We start from the raw sequence: 22,516 nt of genomic DNA, 5'->3' as shown, positions 1-22,516 counted from the left end.
GCCCCGGTGGCCGAATGGTTAATGCGGCCACCCGGTAGCGCCTTGGCGTGGGAAACCAAGGCGCGTGGGTTCGAAACCCGCAGGGGATACATTAAATCCGGAACTCAAGCACCTCAGGTTCCTAATAAATACAGAGGTGTACAAATCGCTCCAATGAATCGCTCTATGTTCCTGGGCTGGGAAGTTATTATCGCATGTATCTAATTGTCACTCCTTTGTATTTTCCTATGTTCTTGTTATCTTGGCGTGGTCTCAACACCTGTATTTCCTCCTGTATAACCAACACTTGACCTGTATTTAACATCACGCAAGGACTCATCATAAGCTCCGCTTGCATATGAGTATAATGGAAGAATAATAATAATAATAATAACGGTCAGTCTAACCTCTCTTATAAGACTCAGAAGTAGATCACAGTATTAAGTTAGAAAAGAAGAATGATAAGAACTCTGAGTTATTATAAGACCTTCTTTATAATATGTCTTAAGATAAACTTCTTCTTCTTTGAAAGACACTCAATGATCTGTTGAATAAGAAATTCATACATATTAGTAACTCTTCTACTGCAGCTTTCATTCTCTTTGCAAAGAAATCAGATAAAGAACTTTAATTCTGTGTGAACTATCAAGAATTGAACAGATTAATTAAGAAGAACTGCTATTCTTTATCTCTTATCAATGAAATCCTAGCTCACATCAGACAAGCTCAATAATTTACAAAACTAGATATTATTATCATGTTTTATAAAATTCATATTACTGAAGAAGATGAATAGCTTACAGTATTCTGAATATATTATGATTTCTTTAAATGAATAGTTACATTCTTTGAACTGATCAATGTTCTCAGTACATTTCAGAAGTATATTAACTGAGCACTCTGAGATTTTCTTGATGAATTTGTATCTGTATATCTTAATGACATTCTCATCTTCACTGATGAGTTCAGAAAAGAATATCAAGAACACATGCAAAGAATATTACAATAATTATAAGAAGCAGAACTATCAATAGATATTGATAAGTATAACTTCAAAGTCAAGAGTATCAAATATCTAGGTTTTATTATAGAAGCTGATAAGAGAATTTAAATGAATTCTGAGAAAGTCTTCATCATTCTTGAATGAGAAGGTCTATATACTGTGAAAGATATATGAAGCTTAATCAGATTTACTATCTTCTATCAGTGATTTATATGAAACTTCTCAGATATTGTGAGATCACTTACAGAACTTATCAGAAAGAACTCAGTATTTCAGTGATTAGCAGATACTGAAGCTGTATTTATATAGATAAAGAAGATGTTTATTAACATCTCTCTGATAATGATATTTGATTTTAATTATAAAATAGTTATTGAAGCTGACTTCTCTGACTATATTATAGAGAGAGCTATATTGCAATATGATAATAAAAATATCTTATGATTATACATCTTCATGTTTAAGAAACTGAGTTCTGCTGAATGTAACTATGAGATCTATAATAAGAAACTTCTTACAATTGTATACTGTCTAGAAGAATGAGACTCTGAACTCTGAAGTGTCTCTGAATTTGAGATAATCACAGATTATAAGAATCTCAAGTACTTCACAACTATCTGTAAACTTACTAAATGATAGATACAATGATCTGAGTTCTTAAACTACTTTCATTTTATAATACACTATCATTTCAGCAGTCAGAACTTAATGACAGATGCTCTCTCATAATAAGAGCAAGATATATCTTTCAATGTAACAGACACTTGTTAAATAAACTAAGAACACTGACTTCTAGATCTGAAGATATTAGTTGATCAAGATGAAACAACTCATGACACTATATATACTTCTCTGATTAGAACACTCTCTCTTCAAACTGTCACTGACACTGACACTGATACTGACACTGATATTAACACTGATATCTCAACTTCTCCTGAATCTACACTGAATAAAGTATGATATATAACAGCTCAAACTGATGAACTTCTTCAAGCACTCACTAAAGCAGTACATCAAGAAGTACTCTGATTCTTCTCAGAACTATATATAAGAACTAATATCTCAGAATACTTAATTAATGATAATAAAACTCTGTGATTTCATAAACAATATTAAGTCTCTCACTCTGAACTCTTACACATCTGAATAATGTAAGAGATGCATGATTTATATATAACTGATCACTCAGATTATGAATAATTATACTGAATAATCTCTTAAGAGTTCTACTAGCCTGAGATATTAAACAGCATCAGATATTTTATTTGAAACTGCAACTATTATTCTATCATCATCTAGTGAAAGAACTGTAGAAAAGATCTACTGAAATCACTTAATATCTCTGATAGAATCTGATAAGATGTAGTAATTGACTTCACTATTAATCTCTCTGAGAGTAAGAGTTATAAGAATATTCTGATCATTATGAATTGATTAAGTAAAGATGTAATATTGAAACCTTGTAATAAGATAAATACTGAATAAGTCACTGAAGCTTTTCTACAGAGTCTGTTTTATTAAATGTATAAATTACTGAGATCTATAGTATCAGATTAGAACTGTCAATTCATGAGTATTCTTTGAACAAGAATCTATCAAGTTTTCAAGATTATACACTGTTTATCAACTGTCTATCACTCTGAGACTGATAATATGTCAGAATGAATAATTCAGACTGTAAAGAATTATCTTTATAAGTTCTGCAATTACTTATAAGATGATTAGTATGATCTTCTTCTACATGCAGAGATTGCTATCAACAGCTGAGATGCTGTCTCAACAGATGTAAGTCTGTTCTTCTTTACACATGATTATCACATGAAAGTATTGAATCTTCTAGAAATCACACATTTCACACTGAATCTCTACAGTTCAATTCAGATCATTAATAGTATAGTAATAAAGCTCTGAGATATCTATGACTGAGCAGAGATCTTCATGACAATTGTAAAACAAGATCAAGAGAATTAAATCAATATTCACTGAGATCTTACTAAGCAATATAAGATAGAAGACTTGATGTGATTGAATCTCAAGAATATACAGATCACATATTCATCTTATACACTGAATTATTATCATATCAAGTATAAAGTGATAGAAGTTCTAGATAGTCATAACTACTGTCTTAACATATTATCAGAGATTTATGATATCTTTTACATGAGCTTGCTTCACTGTGTCATCACTGATCTGTTCTCTTCTCAACTGATTTCTGACTAACAGCTGCCAGAGATCATAGAAGAAGATAATGAACTTAAATGAGAGATTGAAGATATTCTTAATAAGAGACTCTGCAGCTGTAGCTGATAATATCTTGTAAAATGAGTCAGCTATAATCACTCAATCTAAACTCTGAGTTCTGTATTATCTGAGACTGCGGCTCTTGACTGATAAGAACTGTGCATGATCAGAGAAGAGAGAGACTAATATAACAGACTGCATCTAATCATTATATAGACTATTTCTTTACACTTCATAGATTCCGCTGAAGGCTCTGATTCTCAGTCATTCTTGATCACTGATTCTCAGCTGAAAAACTCACAGAATTTCTATTCTTCTGCTCTGAAGCTTCACTATGTATATATCATGTATAGACTGACCGCTGAGATCATGAATTTCACGTTTGGTTTCATTTGATCTGATCTCATATATTTCTTGATGTGAATCCTGCTGAGACTAATTATTAAAAAAACATGTAAAGTGACTATATATCAGATCTCAAAATGAGATCATAACTTAGAAAAATTAAGAAAGTGATCTCATTTAATCTCATTTAGTCTCATTCTTAGCATAAAGTTACTATTTTTAGACATTTTAAGGTTTTTTTTAGACTATTTTTAATTTTTTAAAAAGTAACACTTTTTGATAACACTCAAATGAGATTTAAAGTCATTTAAAGCAATAAAAATAATTTAAATTGAGAAGTGAAAATCATGGTTTCATTTGAAGAATGTGATAAGAGTAGATAGTAAGTCTCACTGAGACAGTATAAGACTACTATCTAATGTTAAAATCATGTAATGAGATCAGTTGAATTGGTAATGAGATCATCAAATATTCTGGTTCTGGTCTCAGACACGGTCACACGGTCAGTCTAATCATGTACATGTATAAATATTCACTGTGCTTACTGATTCTCACACTTTCTCTTTCTTTTCCTTCTTTAACATTTTTCACTTTGTTATATAAGACCTATAAATATTATACTGATCTATTCAGTGTAGGCCTCTTATACTTCTTATTCTTATTCTTCTTCTTCTTCTTCTCATCTGAGATGATAATTATCTTAAAATCTCTCTTCACTATCTTTTCAGAGAAGGGTTTCTACTGCTCTTCTTCAGTCAGATCAATCTGTATCTTAAAATCTCACATTTCCTGATCTGCTGTCTCAGATTCCATCTCAGTAGTAAGCAGATTGATATACTCAGAGAGCAGAGCTGTCTTCTTAATATTCTAGATTATGAAGTGTATTTAAGATCTGAACAAGGTCTCAATTCCCTTCTTCTATATCAGCTTCTACTAATTAATTAGAGAACAGAAGTATTATTAAAAATCATTATCTCTTAATAAAAAACTTATCAGTTTTAACATCTTTGTCTTCTACTTTAATACTCTCTCAATCTTCTTCTGCTATTACTTATTTATAGTAATACTCTTCTTCTCTCTCTCTCTCTTTATCTTGATTTTAAATTATTCTCAGAACTTCTTCTGATCTTATCACTACTATATAAGACTCTTCACTGTCTTCTTTTTCAATCTCTTACAGACAGTGTCATCTGCATTATTTCTATACTTAGTTCAGTCTAAATCTATTAGAAGTGTTACTTAAAATCATTATTATTCTACTTTCTTACAGAGTCTCTTCAAGGTATTATAACATGTCTTACAATCTGTTTTCTCTTGCTTAAACATCTTCTTCTTCTCTTTCTTTAATCTGTGACAGTGCTCACATGTCTTGATAATCTGCAGAATCGCAGAATATTTGAAGAGAGATAATATAATTGATTTTAATAAGTATTAAAAGAGAGTGAAGATAGAAGAGACAGCTAGTAATAATATAATAATAATGATGATAGTAATAATAATGATGATAATAATGATGATAGTGATAATAATAATAATGATAATAATAATAATGATAATAATGATGATGAAAGAAGAAGTGCATCAGAATATATTATTAACTTATTAAATATAAAGAGACTCAAAGAAACTATTAACAGCTTTCAGAGATGTATAGAAATGACTACAGTATTGCATAGCAATATTATCTTCATTCAATACATGCACTATTGATATTCTTTATATACAGTTATTATATAATCTATATCAGAGATATATACAGAAAACAGATCTTTATTACTAAAGAGAATAATTGCAGTAATTCTCTATTTTCATATTATAAAGATAAGTTATTCTTATTTCTTTCTTCTCTCTTTTCTCTTCTTCTTCAATTCATCACTAAGTTTAAGCTGATATGAAAACTATTAAAACACTCTTAGAAATTCTCAAATTGAAGAGTATAGACTAATCAAATTTTAAATACAGATAAATTAAATTACATTTAATAATACTAATTATTCATCTCTTCTTTAATAAAATAATAGTTATATCTTTCTCTCTTTCCTCTTCTTTAAACAAAACATAATCTGTGAAAAGTGAGTATCATATCAGATCATAATAATCAACACGGCCTCAGTACACAGAGCTGTATATACACAGTATATACTGAACTGAGAGACTGTATGAGTTGCAAATCAGCAGCAGTATTTCAGAAAGAGTTATATGACATGAAAAAGCTGCAACTCTCAGCTATATATGCAGAGAATGAATTACTGCAGTAAGTACATGTATATTATATAAAAGTAATACTTTTTAATAACACTCAGTCTCTGATATTATGAAAATAGAGTCTCTCTGTGAGATCTGTTTTTATCAAAAGTTAAGAGATCTTATATTTCTCAAGATTATCTTCATATATTTTATCTGTGAAATTGATGAGAAGAATCATTGATTTCAGTATTCTGTTCTTAATATCATTCAAGTGACAGCAGAGTTCATTCTGACTGCACTTTTTAAGTGTATATTTTCTAATTATTCACATTTATACAGATATATACTGATTATTTATTAGATAATATTAAGACAATGACTTATTACAGCTGTGTTACTCTCACTGTAAGAAATACATAATTAATGATAAATATTATAAAGACTCTGAAAAGTGAGTATTTTAAGAATACTGCAGCTCTGTGATCTTGATTTTTTTTATTTTTATTTTTTATTTTTTTATTTATTTTTTATTTATTTTTTCTTTCTCTTTTTTTTTTCATTGTGATTTTTTCTTGTTTTGTTTTATTTTTTGTTTTTTATTTTTTTTTATATTTTATATTTTTTTTTATAATTAAAATTATATGAATTATAATCTGTATTCAGAAAAGTAATGATATTTAGTAACACTTTCTATTGAATTTTCAACAAATGAGTACTATGTTATAATATTATGTAAGTGAGAAATGATTTCATAATCTCATTTAATATCCTTCTCAATAATGAGATCAGAATGAAAATGTGACTAAGAATTTAAATATATTTTTTATCTGAGACTAGATTTTTATTTGAAAAGTGAATCTGAGATCTTTAATATTTGAAATAACATGATTTGAGATCAATGTGATAAACATAAATCATGATCAGAAGTAATGCTTTTAGATAACATAATAACTGTAAAGTTTGATTCTGGTTTCAGACACAGTTACACAGTCAGTCTATCAGTTTCTCTACATTCTGCTGACAATATTTATATTATTATATAAAAACAGGCTTATATTCTCTATAGTATCAAGACTCTGAAAAGAGAAAGTCTTGATAGAGAGTATACAGTAGTATATATCTTAGCAGTTTCTATCTCATTCTTCTGCAGTAGTTAATGTAAAAAAAAGATCTTAGAATTAGTTTTTTACTTCTCTTAAAAAAGTAAGATGTTTTTCTCTGAGTTTTATACAATATTTTTACAAAGAATTACAAACAGAGCTGTTTTCTGTCATAATTTCACATTCTTTTTAGTAAGAATTACTTTTTCAGTGACTGAAGAGCTTTTATTAATACTTAATTCTTTTTTACACTCTTTATTAACTGATTTGAGTTGCACACTTGTTGTGTGAGGAAAATTGAAGAATTTAGAATAAAATTGAATAGTTTTAATCAATTTCTCTGTAAAAAATTAACTTATTTTTTATCAGTTTTTCTCTCAAAAACTGTTATATTATCTAATTTATTATTAATTGATATCATACTTTTCCTCACTGTATCTCAAGAAAGAGTTTGTAAAGATTTTATTGATTTGTCTTAAAAATCAATTTTAGTTTATTAGATTCTCTTCAAAAATCTAACCTAGTTACTGAACTAGTGTGAAAAAAAATCAGATGTTTTATCTATAAAAGTCTTTTATTCTTCTTTTGAAACAGTCTGATCAACTTTTCAATTGAAAATAGACTAATAAACCTCTCAATTAAAACAGTCTGATCAACTTTTCTGTAAGAGGCCTACGCCGAATAGATTGATATGATATTGATAGATCTTATATAACAAAGAGAAAAACATTAGAGAAGGAAAGAAAGAGAAAGTAGTGAGAATCAGTGATCAGAGTGAATATTTATACGCATACGTGGTGGTGTACGCGGTGGAACTTCGGGGTGGAAGAATAGAAATTCTGTAGATTTTCAGCCAAGAATCAGTGACTGAGAATTGAAGTGATAGAAATCTGTGAAGTGTAATGAAATGATCTATATAATTGATTGAGTACAGCCTGTCACATTAGTCCTCTCTCTCTTTCTTAATTGTACATAGCTCTTATCAGTCAAGAGCTGTGATCTTAGATAACATAGAACTCAGAGTTCAGATTGAGTAATTATAGTCAACTCATTTCACAAGATATTATCAGCTGTGATTGCAGAATCTCTTATCAAGAATATCTTCAATCTCTCATTCAAGTTCATTATCTTCTTCTATGATTCCTGATAACTGTCAGTTGAAAGTCAGTTGAGAAGAGAACAGATCAGTGACAGCATGACAGAGCAAGCTCATATGAAAGATATTATAAATTTCTGATAATATGTTAAGACAGTAGTTATAACTGTCTAGAACTTCTATCACTTTATACTTTGTATAATGATAATTCAGTGTATGAGATGAGTATGTAATCTGTATATTCTGAAGATTCAATTATACTAGATCTTCTATCTTATATTACTTAGTGAGGTTTCAGTGAATATTAATTCAATCTTCTTAATTCTATTTAGCACTTATCATGAAGACTTCTGCTCAATCACAGATATCTCAGAGTTTTATTACTATATTATCAGTGATCTGAATCAGACTGCAGAGATTCAGTGTGAAATGTATAATCTCTAGAAGATTCAGTACTTTCATGTAATATCTGTATATGAGAAAGAACAGACTTATATCTGTTGAAACAGCATCTCAGTCATTGATAGTGACTTCAGTATGTGTAAGAATAAGTGCTCGCAGGCGATTATTCGGGTGTTTGCAGCTTGGCATGATATGTACTGTTAACTACTAGAAGTGTTCACAGTAGAAAGATAAATGTAGAAGTCAAATGTATCATAGCATTCAAGCTGAGTTGTGAATAGTATTTGTGAATTCCAGTCTATATAGTTGTGTGTAGCCAAGGGCTGCTAGCCCTATTAATTATGTGAGAGATAGAAATAGAGATAAAGAATTCATGAGAAGTGAGATTTCTTACATACTTCTCTCTCTCTAAGACTTCATCTGCAAAGCCTTTCACTGAGTGACTTCATAGTCAGCTCAGCACTGCAGTGATACTCACTAAAAATCCTTCACATCTATAAAAAACCTCAGTGAGGAAAAATCCCTTGTTATTATAAAGAGAAAAGAGTCTATCACTCAGTTTCTTATTTCATGAGATTCTTTGTAATCTACAGATTCTTCTCTGACTATCACACAGATTCATCTCACATCTTTCATATAGAAGAATTTCAGTTGACTCTCAATCATTTTCATAAGATTCTTGTGTAATCATTATACAGATTCATCTTGCAGGTGAATCACTCTCTATGAGATCACTCTCATCAAAGAGAAACATTTGTGAGTTAATCTTTCATTCATTCTCATAAATCATTGCTCTTTGACACTGTAGAATTATGAGGAATTTTTCATTCTTTTATTAACTCTGTAGAATTGTAGAATCAAGATATCTGCAGTCTGCAATCACTCTTTATAGTTATATAGAAAGATTCAGACCTGTGATTCACAATCACTCTTATTTACTAGAGTGATCTGGCTGTTCTGTGAGATCACTCACAGTGTAAGTAAATCTCTCTAGAGTAGTATAAATATCTCAGATCTGTCTGTGAAATCTCATCTTCTTTTTCCTTTTTCTATAACAGCTTTTATTCTTATAAACTGTAAGTATTCTCATTCATTTATGAAGTGTTTTCACTCAGATGACAGAGAGAGAGTGTTTCTGACAATATCTGTATATTGATTCAAGAACTTCTCAAGAATAAAAATTTTTTCAATTTCAATATCTTTGTAAACAATGTCTGGCTACTGCTGAGCTTCTTGTGAGTGTCTCTGTGACTTCTCTGATCACTTTTTATCAGCTGGTGGAGCAGGGGCACTGCTGTCCATGACTGTGCCTTCATTCTCTCTAGCCCTGCCACTACACCTGATCTTCAGGCCAGCAGCTCATCTCATTCCTCTCTCAGACCAGTCCCTGGCTCTAAGCAGTGCAGTCCCTTCCTTTGCTATAAGTCTTCTCATAAGTAATTCCTTACAGATTCTAGCTGACAGTTCTTGTAAAGCTTCTGATGTTGCCAGTGTCTCCTGCAGTTCTGCAGGCCTACAACCATCTTCTCTCTGCTCACACAATCTCTGACCAGGCATATGTGAATATGTCTAGGTTTTCTATCAATGATTCTCATGTCATGGCGCATTTCTGCAATCTCATTATCAATAAGAGATGAGTTCTCAGATACCTGCAAAATCTGAGTAATCAAGGTAATGCAAATGTCATGAATTCATAATAAGAGTTAATCTGAACAGATGAGCTCTCTCTTCATATTCTCATTGTTTTCAGGCTGAATACTTCAGCATAACTGAGAGAGCAGACACAGCTTTATAAGAAGTATCTGATCACACATGCAGATAACCAGTCTTCAAGGTTCTGTCACAACTGTGTGTACTCTGATGTCTGACTTCTCTGAAGTCTGTGCATTTCTGATAATCTTCACATCAAATGCAATAATTATCTGTATCATGAGCATGATGCTCTCTGCTTCTTTGAAGAGAAAAATTGATAGTTGTGAGAGAATTGAGTGTCATGAGTGTTGATAATATGAATATGAGTTTTCTTTGTTTTTTCTTTATTAGTCTCTAAATTGTATTCACAGCCCTGTTTATTTTCTTGTTTTTTAGCTTTAATAAGAATATGTTTTCTTCTTCTCTTATATACACTGCAGACTGTTCATCTCAGTAGAAACTCATCATCTTATAGACTAGAGTTTACAAATGACAGTGTTAATATCTTTATCACAATCAGGTTCTTAGTGAAGATTATATCATTCTGGCTTATCAGAATTCACAGTATGAAAGTCATGTCTCAGCTTCTGCAGATGTCTTATCTACTCAGATGATTCTCAAGTGAACTCATTCATCTTGTCAGAATACTCTTATCACTAAATCTTGAATCAGAGCTTGTGATCTCACTTCTCTGAGTCAATAATCTCTTTGACCTGATATTCTCTTTCACTCTCTAGTGCTTCATAAACAGAGTGATGAATCACAGAGTTCTCTTCTGAGAATTTCTTATATTCATGAAGTAAAGAGACATGAAAAACATTATACATCTGTAACTCAGATAATAGTTTCAATCTGTAGAACTATAAGCTAACTTTCTTCATAATCTTATAAGACTCTGTCTGTAAGAGATTCAGCTTCTTACTAGATCTCTGTATGATGATGTTTTCTAGACTTAGTCAGACTCTATCATCTTTCTTGAAACTCTTTGTAATATGCTTGAAGTCATAGTATCTCTTCTGATACTCTTGAGTCTTTCTCAAGAATTCACAGGCTTTCTTCTGAATCTTCTGAATTCTCTCAGCTTATTCACAGGCATCATCACACTCTATAGTGTACTCTCACAGGTTCATCAAGATCATTCACAGATGAGTCTCAGTGAGCATTTCAAAGAGGATTTTGCCTGTGCTGACATGTTTTGAGTTGTTGTATATAAACTCTGTGAGTGATAATCAATACACTCAGTCATTCTGATTGTAATTGATAAAGCACTGCAGATACTGTTTTAATATACTTATCAGATATTCTGTCTGATCATCTGTCTATTGATGAAAAGCTGTGCTTAGATCTTATAAGATCTTCAGTATAGTTATCAGATCAGATCAGAACTCTTCTGTGAAGATTGATTCTCTATCTGAGACAATGTTTGCAGACAACTCATACAACTGAATCATATTATAAATGAAGATGTGAGTCAAATTCTTTGACTTTAAGTTCTTGTGAGTGAGTATAAAGTGTGTTATCTTGATAAAGTGATTCACTATCACCAGCACACTGTCAAAGCAGGCATCATATATGTCCTTGCTTTCAGAGAGGCTCACAAGAGTATTCATTTCTAGCTGTTTCCAAGGTTTCTGTGAGATGAGTAGAGAAGTGAGTTCTTTATATAGTCTGGACCATACTATCTGCAAACTCTGATAAATAGTATAAGAATTCACTATCTTCTTCATAAGTTCTTGTATCTTCAGTCAGAAGTATTTTCTTATAAGCAACTCATGAGTTCTAGTATCTGTAAAATGACTCACTAGAGAAGAGTTATGATATCTTTTAATAAGTTCTATACATAAAAACTTATTCACAGGCACATAAATCCAGTCCTCTCTTTGCAAGAGATTATTTAAGTCTCTTCAATTCTTTATTTCTGCAGGATTGATCTCTGCTGTAAGCAGTTTCTGAATATACTGAGCATATTCATTCTTCAGTTACAGTTCAGACAATCTGAATAGAAGATCTTATAAAGACTTATACTCTGTTTCTTCTTGCATCAGGTCTTCTGCAGTGCTTCTCAAAGCCTGTAAATTCTTCAGATTATAGATATTCTCTTCAAGAATTCTCATGAAGATTCTCAGAGTGTTGACTCTCAGTGTTGTAGAGAGTAGTTGCACAGGCTTCTTCTCTCTCTTCTTCCTCTTCTCTTATAAGGAATTAGAAGACTCTTCAGTCAATCTCTTCATAATACTCAGTCTGAGCATTCTGTGAAGCTTTTCTGTCTTCTCTAGTCTCTCTATGTCTGTCATCCTGGTCTTCTTAACATAGTCTGACCTGTGAGAGAATCTATTCACTGAGTTCTTAGTTCTCTTGATATGTTCTATCTTAAACCAGAACTCACTTAGTCTCTGAGCTCAGTGAATCTGCTGCTGTGAGAGTTTCTTGATTGAAGTAAACTATCATAAGCTATCATGATCAATTCTAACAGTAATCACTGTTGTGAGGCCCTTGAAGTAGTGACATCAGTGATGAAAGAATTTCACTATTATGAGAAGCTTCTGATTATGAATGCTATAGTTGATCTCTGCAGGTTGTATCTTCTGTGAGAAAAAGACCACTGAAACCCAGTTCTTATTTAACTGTAGTTGTGAGACTATTTCTGAAATTGCAAAGAAGAAGACATCTGTCTTCAATCTGATTAAGAGCAAGAGATCAAAGTGAAACAGTATCACTGTATTCATGAATATCTGTTTCAATCTTGCAAAGACTCTGTGAGCTTCTGAGATAAGAAAGTTCTCACAGTTCTCTCTTCTTAATAATCTTTTCATTCTCTATTTATGGAATAACTTCTTCTTATTTTCATTCTTCAGCATGTCTGTAAGAGCTAAGAAGATTCTTATGAATACAAAGATAAATCATCTATAGAAATTCACAAAGCTCAGAAAGATCTGAATCTCATGAATACTAGTTGACTTCAGTCATGATAGAATAGTTTCAACTCATGAAGGTTTCATCTGAATATCATCTGCAGTGATTACATATTCTAGGAAATTAATCTGATGAGCACTGAAGTTGCACTTCATAAGCTTAACATACAGTTCTGCCTTATCTAAGGCCTTTAACATGCTTTGCACATGCTCAGTGTGTTCTTCCTTCTTCATGAAGTACATCACCACATTATTCAGATATATTATCATGAAGACATTCAGATATACATAAAGTATTTTATTGATGAAAGACTGAAATATTACAGGAATATTAGCAAGATTAAAAGACATCACTAGATATTCAAACAATTCCAGTGCAGTTCTAAAGACAGTCTTTCATTCATTCTCAGACTGTATTCACAGCTGTGTATATGTATTGATCATATTCAGTTATGTGAATATGACAGCTTCTGTGAGACAGTTGATCACATTCTCAATCAGAGACAGGGAATAACAGCTCTTTATTATCTTGAAGTTCAGATCACAGTAGTCTACACACAATCTGAGATCTTTATTCTTCTTCTTTATGAACATCACAGAGGCTTCCACAGAGATCTGTGAAGATTGAATAAAGTTATTCTTCAGATTCTTCTTCATATAGGTCTGCAAGACCTCTGTCTTATAATGAGAGAGCTTATAGATTGATTCTCAGAAGGGTTTCTGCTCTTCTATCAAATCTATTATCAGATTCTTCTCACAGTGAGAAGAAAGCTCAGCTGTCTTAGCTGGACTGAATATCTCTGTGAGATCTCAGTATTTCTCTGATATCTGAAGCTCAGTTTTCATGACTGTGAGATTCTCAGACACTTACAAAGTCATCATATAGATGGGCTTGTCTTCTCTAATCAACTCTGCAGCATCAACTGCTTCTATCTCTGTGAGTGAGTCTGTCAACACTGATCAGAAGTATAAACCTGACTTATGAACAGCTATGTGTGAATTGTGTCTTTGAAGTCATATAAGTCTCAAATACATGTCATCTGTGATATCTGTGATAATCACAGTTTCTGCAAATCTTCTTCAGATTTCAGAGAGATCTTACAATTCAAAGATGACTCTTGTAAGTCTCTCAGCTCTCAGATCTGAGTTCTCACACTCTGCTTATTATAAGAGCAGGTTCTCAGTCTTCATCTTTCAGCTCATTCACTTTATGAGCTTTAGAGACATCACAGTGACCTGGGATCCTGAGTTCATCAATGCTTTTCATGCTTGTGAGACAGCAGTACTGTGATGCAGTCTCTCTCTGTGAGTAAGCATTTTCATTGAGAGAGCAACAGATTCAGATGTTAGCTTCAAGACTCTTAAGAAGACTGTTGCTGACTCTGTTCACAACTTCTCAAATTTCTATTTTGATTTATTCAGACAGTTTGCATGAAGATGTTCTGATTTAGAACAGATGAAGCAGAGTTTCTTTTTCTTAATCTCTCTGTTGTGTACTCTGTTTATAAGAGCTTGTGAAGCTCTTTCTCTCTGCTCAGCAGTCAGATATGAATCTCTCTATATCTTATCATCTTTTTCTGATAAATCTGTTCTCTGTTGTTCTGACTCTCATAGAACTGATTGATGATTCACTCTTCATGAGTCTGTGACTCTCACAGTGATCTGTAAGTGATGAATGAGAGTCATCAGTTTCTTCAGAGTCAAGAGCTTAGAGTCTTGCTCAATGAGCTTGTTCTGCATGTCTTTATTCAGTCTCTTTATGAATATTATCATTCAGGTCTTGTTTCAGAGCCCTGTTTTCACAGATCTCAATTCACATCATAATTTTATGAAGCACTGTGAGTAGTCTTCATCAGATTTCTTGTCTCTTTTTCTAATATTAGTGATCACAGCTCAGATGTTCTCTGTTCAGCTTGTGAAGTCTCTTAACTTGTTCTCTAGATAGGTCTTGAGAACAGATCATCAGAATCTCTCATGATCATTCTCTAGATAATTCAGCCAGTTCTTGGCTTCAGTGTAATAGAGGTCTGTCATTGTATAGATAACAGCTTCTTCATCTTTCATATCACACAGTCAGGCTTGTGAGTCAATTTCAAATGCAAACTTGTAAAAGCTTTTATAGATTGTGATTTGATAGGTGGTCTTAAGTGATTACAGCTTGAGAAAGTTTCTTTTCAGTTCACAGGTATCTCTGAAGATCATGTCTAGAGACTTAGTTTGAGAGTGTTTACAGACAGTAAGCATTTCTTGTAGAAAAATAGCTTGATTCTGTAGAAGATGCTCAAGAATGTTCTTCACTGAGATTGATTCATTTGTGAGTTCAGAGGGTTCCTCTGTCACAGATGCAGAGAATGGTGTTCTGTGAGTGATTGATAAGTCCTCTGGGACTTCTTTCACAGAGATTATTCATGATTCAGATGACTGCTCCTGAGTGCCTGTAGTAGGGTTTGCAGGGATTGAAGCATGCAAGTTTCTAATTCTTTCAGTCATAATGAGTGATTGCTGACTGACTGAGCTTGAAATGTAAGAATAAGTACTCACAGGTGATTATTTGAGTGTTTGCAGCTTGACATGATATGTACTGTTAACTACTAGAAGTGTTCACAGTAGAAAGATAAATGTAGAGATCAAATGTATCATAGTATTCAAGCTGAGTTGTGAATAGTATTCATGAATTCCAGTCTATATAGTTGTGTGTAGCCAAGGGCCGCTAGCCCTATTGGTTATGCGAGAGATAGGAATAGGGGTAAAGGATCCGCGAGGAGCGGGATTTCTTACAGTATGTAGAAGAAGATTATATCAATTATCTTATAAGTAATTACAGAACTTATAAAGATAATTCTTTACAGTCTGAATTATTCATTCTGATGCATCATCAGTCTCAGAGTGATAGATAGTTAATAAATAGTATATAATCTTGAGAACTTAACAGATTCTTGTTCAGAGAGTACTTATAAATTAATATCTCTGATTCAATACTATAGATCTCAGTAATTCATACATTCAATAGAATAGACTTCTTAGAAAAGCTTTAGTAACTTATTCAGTATTCATCTTATTACAAGATTTTAATATTATATTCTTGCTCAATCAGTTTATAATGATCAGAACATTTCTACAATTCTTACTCTCAGAGAGATTAACAGTGAAGTCAATTATCACATCTTATCAGATTCTATCAGAGATATTAAGCAGTTTCAGTAGATCTTTTCTACAGTTCTTTTACAAGATGATGAAGAAATAATGATTACAGTTTCAGATAAAATATCTGATACTGTTTAATATCTCAGATCAGTAGAACTCTTAAGAGATTATTCAATATAGTTATTCATAATCTGAATGATCAGTTATATAAGAGTCATGCATCTCTTATATTATTCAGATGTGTAAGAATTTAGAGTGAAGAACTCAGTATTATTCACAGAATTATAAAGTATTATTATCATTAATTAAACATTCTGAGATATCAGTTCTTATACATAGTTCTGAGAGAAATCAGAGTGCTTCTTATCATACTACTTCAGTGAGTGCTTAAAGAAGTTCATCAGTTTGAGCTGCTATATGTTATAGTTCATCTAATGTAGATTCAGAAGAAGTTGAGATATTAGTAACAGTTCTAATCAGAGAAGTATATATAGTGTCATAAGCTGTTTCATCTTGATTAACTAGTATCATTAAATTCAAGAGCTGATGCTCTCAGTTCATTCAGTAAGCATCTGTTATATCAGATAATATATCTTACTCTCATTATAAGAGAATATCTGTCATTGAGTTCTGACTGTCAGAATAATAGTATATTATAAAAAAAAAGTAGCTTAAGAACTCAGATTATCATATCTGTTGTTCAGTGAGTTTACAGATAGTTATAAAGTACTTGAGATTCTTATAAATTATAATTGTCTTAAATTCAGAGATACTTCAGAGTTCAGAGTCTCATTCTTCTAGATAGTATACAATTGTAAGAAGTTTCTTATCATAGATCTCATAGTTGCATTCAGCAGAACTCAGTTTCTTAGATATAAAGGCAAATGATTGTAAGACATCTTTATTATTATATTGTAATATAGCTTCTTCTATGATATAGTCAGAGAAATCAGCTTCAACAACTATCTTATAATCAGAATCAAATATTATCAGCAGAGAGATATTAATAAACATCTTCTTTATCTATATAAATACAGCTTCAGCATTTACTAATTATTAAAATACTGAGTCTTTCTTAGTAAGTTCTGTAAGTAATCTCATAATATCTGAGAAGTTTTATATAAATTATCAATAGAAGTTAGTGAATTCAATGAAGCTTTATACATCTTTTACAGTATATGAAGTCTTTCACTTGAGAATAGCAGAGACTTTCTCAGAATTCATTTAAATTCTCTTATCAGCTTCTATGATAAAGCCTAGATATTTTATACTCTTGACTTCAAAATCACACTTGTTAATATCTATTGATAGTTCTGTCTCTTATAATTATTGTAATATCTTTCACACATATTCTTGATATTCTTTTCTGAATCTGTCAGTGAAGATGAAAATGTTATCTAGATATGTAAATACAAACTTATCAAGAAAATCTCAGAGTACTCAGTTGATATACTTCTGAAATATACTGAGAGTGTTAGTCAGTTCAAAGAGTGTGACTACTTATTCAAAGAGATTATAACATGTTTGAAATGCTGTAAGTTATTCATCTTCTTTAGTGATATGAATCTTATGAAACACAGTGATAATATCTAGCTTTGTAAATTATTAAGCTCATCTGATACATGCTAGAATTTCATTGATAAAAGATAAGAGATAACAATCTTTCTTTGTCAATCTGTGCAGATCTTGATAGTTCACACAGAATTAAAGTGCTTTATCTGACTTCTTTGCAAAGAGAATAGAAGCTGCAGTGAAAGAGTTACTAATATATATAAATTTCTTATTCAACAGATCATTAAGTGTCTTTCAAAGAAGAAGAAGTTCATCTCAAGACATATTATAAAGAGGATCTCACAGTGACTCAGAGTTCTTATTATTCTTCTTTTCTAACTTAATACTGTGATTCACTTCTGAGTCTTGTAAAGAAGATATATTTATAATATTATCTTATCAGAAGATATCTAGATATTCATAATATTATTAAGAAAGTTTTATGCAAGAATCTGTTATTATAGTATAGAATAACTTTTCTAGAGCTTTTTTAATATTGATCAGACTGATGAAATAGATTGATACATAATTCTACTGTTAATGACTTTGTCAGTGACTCTGTCAGTAGTTTTGATAATGACTTCTTTTTCAGAGCATTTTATAAGCATTGATAGAGATCTGTGTAAGATTTATAGTCTTGTGAATATCATCTTCATGAATTCTATCATTGTTAGAGAATATTAAGCTCCTGTTTTGAGCATTTAATAAGATGCCTTGTTCAGATAGTCAGACAAGTTCTAGCATGAGATCATAGTCAAGATTCTTAATTTTATATACATAGACATCTTCACATTAATGTTCTTTAACATCTATGTTTAGTTTCATCATATAATAAGTGTGAATGTCTTTTGAATCATCAAATTCTGCAAGAAGTCAGAATCTTGATAAGAGAATACACTGAAGATTATAACATCTTACAATTGAAGATTTAATCATTGTATAATAATATAGACTGCTGTCTATCATGACTTTCATATTATACATGTTATCTATCACAGTAGATACAAGAATTACATTTATTGTCATTTTCTCTTCAAATTATCATCATCTGACCTTTTTAAGCTTCTGCTTATAAATTTGAATAGAAGCTAATCTTTTCTCTATTTCATCAGAATATTCTTATAGTTATCTTTCAAATCCTTCTCTAATGTAATGTGATTGACACAGACAGGTGCTGATTCATTCTTTGAATAAGAAGATACATAGACTGATCAACAGTTGAAAGTAATATGCTCTGATCAGTTACAGTTAATATACACTTCTCATTGACATTAATCAGCAACTTCTTCACAAGTGATCTCAGAGACTCAGAAGTCTGTTCAGACAGTGAAGACTCTTGCTTATATATAGATATTCAAGTTTACTCAGTTCATAGCATCTGCATTATTGTTGTTATTTCTCAGTGCAGATGTGTGAGTGACTGAGTTATTTCTTAGTGCAGATATATGAATATAATATCTTCTATCACTGTTCTGTATACTCTTGAGCTTGATAAGATAGTCATTCAATGTCTGAAGCTATGTACAGAAGTCTTCATAAGTTGAGTCTTTATTTACACTTATAAGAGTCTGTAAGAGTTTGAAAGTTACTGTCTTCTTGAGCATACTAATCTTCATTTAATTCTTTCAAGATTGATCATCTGCTTCTAAGATTTTGATATTAAAGTCAGAGATGAATGTTGTAAGAGATGTGTTTCTCTGTCAGACACTCTGTAATCAATCTAATACTTTCTGTTACATGACAGTGTCTCAGAACAGAATATCAAGATATTTGATAATATTATCAGATATTCACAACACTGATTCACATGCTTTCATTCATGAATAATACTTCTGTTTCACGTGATTCTTCAATCATTCATTGATATATCAATCTTGATTGATTAGCAAACTGATGATATCTTCATTCACACTCAGTTTTGCAAGCATTTTCATTCTTCATAATGAGTAGAGAGTAAGATCAGAAGTATTGAAATATGCAGAAGTATTTAAGTATTCTTTCAGTGCTTTTGTATTTAATTCTGTAGATATTGAAATTGTCTATACAGAGATTTCTTATTGAGATAATCATTGAATTTCTTCATATTAGCATTGTTAAGTTGTATGCATATCAGCTATTTATTATTATTGTAATTTCAACATTACTCAGAGTCACTGTGACACTGCATCTATACTCATGTTTGAGAGTTCTCTTATACTATTGTTAGACATGATTATATTGATCATCAGATGTGTGATATCTATGAAATTGAAAGAAGTGTAATTATATGAATATCTCATACATCTGTAGTGTCAGAACTCTCAGATCTTCACTGATATTCTCTTTATAAGATCTTATTCTCTTTATAAGATCTTATTACAGAGTTAGAGTATGCACTGTTACAACAACCGCTCCACCACGAACTCGCTCGATTTTTCGAATAAGAACCCGCCGATAGATCCATCGAAAAGCCCTCGATCATACGAGCATTTTGACCCCATCGCCGACCGCATACCCCGTGTGGTGGTGGAGTTATCCAGCCAAATGTGAACCAGACGTCGTTCGAAACTCCTGTGTGGGATTATCCCCCATTCTCCCCTACCACACCACAACCCCGGGCCAAATTGCCATACAAATTGTAAGGTGAAGAGACCTAGCCATATGCACCAATCTTCTCGATTTTGGAAGATCCCCGATCTGTAGTTGTGGAGATATCTGAGGAGCGACCTCCGCGAAAACCCTGTCCATCTTTGATGTTCCAAAACACCAATGCCAAGTCCCACCCTCGTACCGCCCTTCCTAATCTGGCCCATCCCCAGCAGAAAAATACAAAAAGATACCTCGGTGATAATATCAAGCACATAATCAATGACCACTTCTGAAGTGTAATCTCCGCGGTCTGTCTTCAGTGTATCTAGACATCAATGCCAAGTCTCACCCTTGTACCACCCCTCTCAATCTGGCCCATCCCTGACAGAAAAGTACAAAAAGATACCTCAGCAACTGTACTTGATATATAATCAGCAGACATGACAACTATAAAATCAGTATATCTCAAGGTCTGACTGAGCCTTTGATCCCTGCACAGTGAGATATATTAAATCTAGTTTTAATATCTCAATATTCAATAGATTCTGCAAGGAATTGAGAACAGCAACACTAGATTTCTATTAAATTTAAGAATTAACTCTATATTGATATAATTATTGATAAAGTCTTCTATTTTGAGATATAAATAACCAGTTCCTCTACATTCTGCTGACAATATTTATATTATTATATAGAAACAGACTTATATTCTCTATAATATTAAGACTCTGAAGAGAGAAAGTCTTGATAGAGAATATACAGTAGTATATATTTTAGCAGTTTCTATCTCATTCTTCTACAGCAGTTAATGCAAAAAAAAAAAAGATTTTAGAAATAGTTTTTTACTTCTCTTGAAAAAGTAAGATGTTTTTCTCTGGATTTTATACAATATTCTTACAAAGAATTAAAAACAGAGTTATTTTCTGTCATAATTTCATATTCTTTTAAGTAAGAATTACTTTTTCAGTGACTGAAGAGCTTTTATTAATACTTAATTCTTTTTTACACTCTTTATTAACTGATTTGAGTTGCACACTTGTTGTGTGAGAAGAATTGAATAATTTAGAATAAAATTGAATAGTTTTAATCAATTTCTCTGCAAAAAATTGATGTATTTTTTGTCAGTTTTTCTCTCAAAAACTGTTATATTATCTGATTTATTATCAATTAATATCATACTTTTTCTCACTGTATCTTAAGAAAGAGATTGTAAAGATTTTACTGATTTATCTTAAAAATCAATTTTAGTTTATTAGATTCTCTTCAAAAATCTAACCTAGTTACTGAACTAGTGTGAAAAAAATCAGGTGTTTTATACACAAAAGTCTGTTATTCTTCTTTTGAAATAGTCTGACCTAACTTTTCAATTGAAAACAGACTTAGAAACCTCTTAATTGAAACAGTCTGATCAACTTTTTCAATTTCAAAAGAGTTTAATAAATATCTTAATTGAATTAGTCTGATCAACTTTTCATTGAGTAAGAACAATGAGTTCGAAAGTACACTCAGTTGATGTGAAAAAGAATGCTTTCTCAAATGCTATTTCTGAGATTGAAATTCTGAAGAGAAGAAAGAAAGAAGAAATAGAGAAATAACAAGTTCTTAAAATACAGAAACTTGAAAAAGTAAGTAAAATTCTTGAAAAGCAGTGTCTGAGTGAGATGAATGAAGAAGTTCTGTTAATTCTTCATACTCAGGCTAGACAACTACAGAAAGTGATCAAGTTCAAACTTGAAATTTCAAACACAGTTCAAAAAACTTTGAAAATTTCTAATACAATCACTGACTCTTCAGTTTGCTCTTCTTTCTTTTCTACTTCTTCTTCTTCTTCTTCTTTAAATCAGAAGAAAACATATGCTCAAGCAGCTGAATCTGCTGTCTCTAAATCTGCTATCTCTAAATCTGCTATCTCAAAATCTGCTCAAAATTCTGAGAAAACTGAGAAGAATACTGCTCATACTTCTATTGATAGAAGAGTGAAGAAAAAAATGTAAAAAGAGAAAAATCTTTAAATCTTCAGAAATAGAAGACTTATTCTCAAAGTCTCAAATCAGAATATATTGCAGAGAAATAAGCTAAACTCAAACCTTATTTTCAGAATTAGAAATGAAATCAATCAGCAGTTCTTTTCTCAGTTAATAACTGATATTGAAGTTCAAAAATCAGTTATAGCTTTAATTGAGTCATTCTTCTTTGAAAACTTCATCATTCTGATCACAATGTCTGAATTTAGTACAGAATTCCTTATTCAGAATGAGAATCTCTGAAAGTCAGCAGTAGAATCTCTGTT

The 22,516-nt window shown here is 31.4% G+C and overlaps 1 protein-coding gene and 1 pseudogene across 2 annotated transcripts; one reads left to right on the top strand and one right to left on the bottom strand.

Annotated features, from left to right (window-relative positions):
* On the top strand, window positions 1–89 carry BDBG_17199 (annotated as a pseudogene). The gene has a single exon. The product of its transcript is annotated as a tRNA-OTHER (tRNA).
* A 19,947-nt stretch (window positions 90–20,036) lies between these two features.
* On the bottom strand, window positions 20,037–20,473 carry BDBG_17198 (uncharacterized protein; the record flags this gene model as incomplete). The annotated part of the gene is made up of 1 exon (XM_031724976.1): window positions 20,037–20,473. The coding sequence occupies exon 1, from the start codon at window positions 20,448–20,450 to the stop codon at window positions 20,037–20,039; it is 414 nt and encodes a 137-aa protein (XP_031578778.1). The 5' UTR covers window positions 20,451–20,473.
* Window positions 20,474–22,516: the final 2,043 nt, after the last annotated feature.

Source organism: Blastomyces gilchristii, assembly GCF_000003855.2.
Source record: "Blastomyces gilchristii SLH14081 genomic scaffold supercont1.10, whole genome shotgun sequence".
In the NCBI taxonomy this organism is placed as follows: Eukaryota; Fungi; Ascomycota; class Eurotiomycetes; order Onygenales; family Ajellomycetaceae; genus Blastomyces; species Blastomyces gilchristii.
Note: the sequence above shows the minus strand (reverse complement) of the source record. Positions and strands in the feature narration are given on the sequence as shown.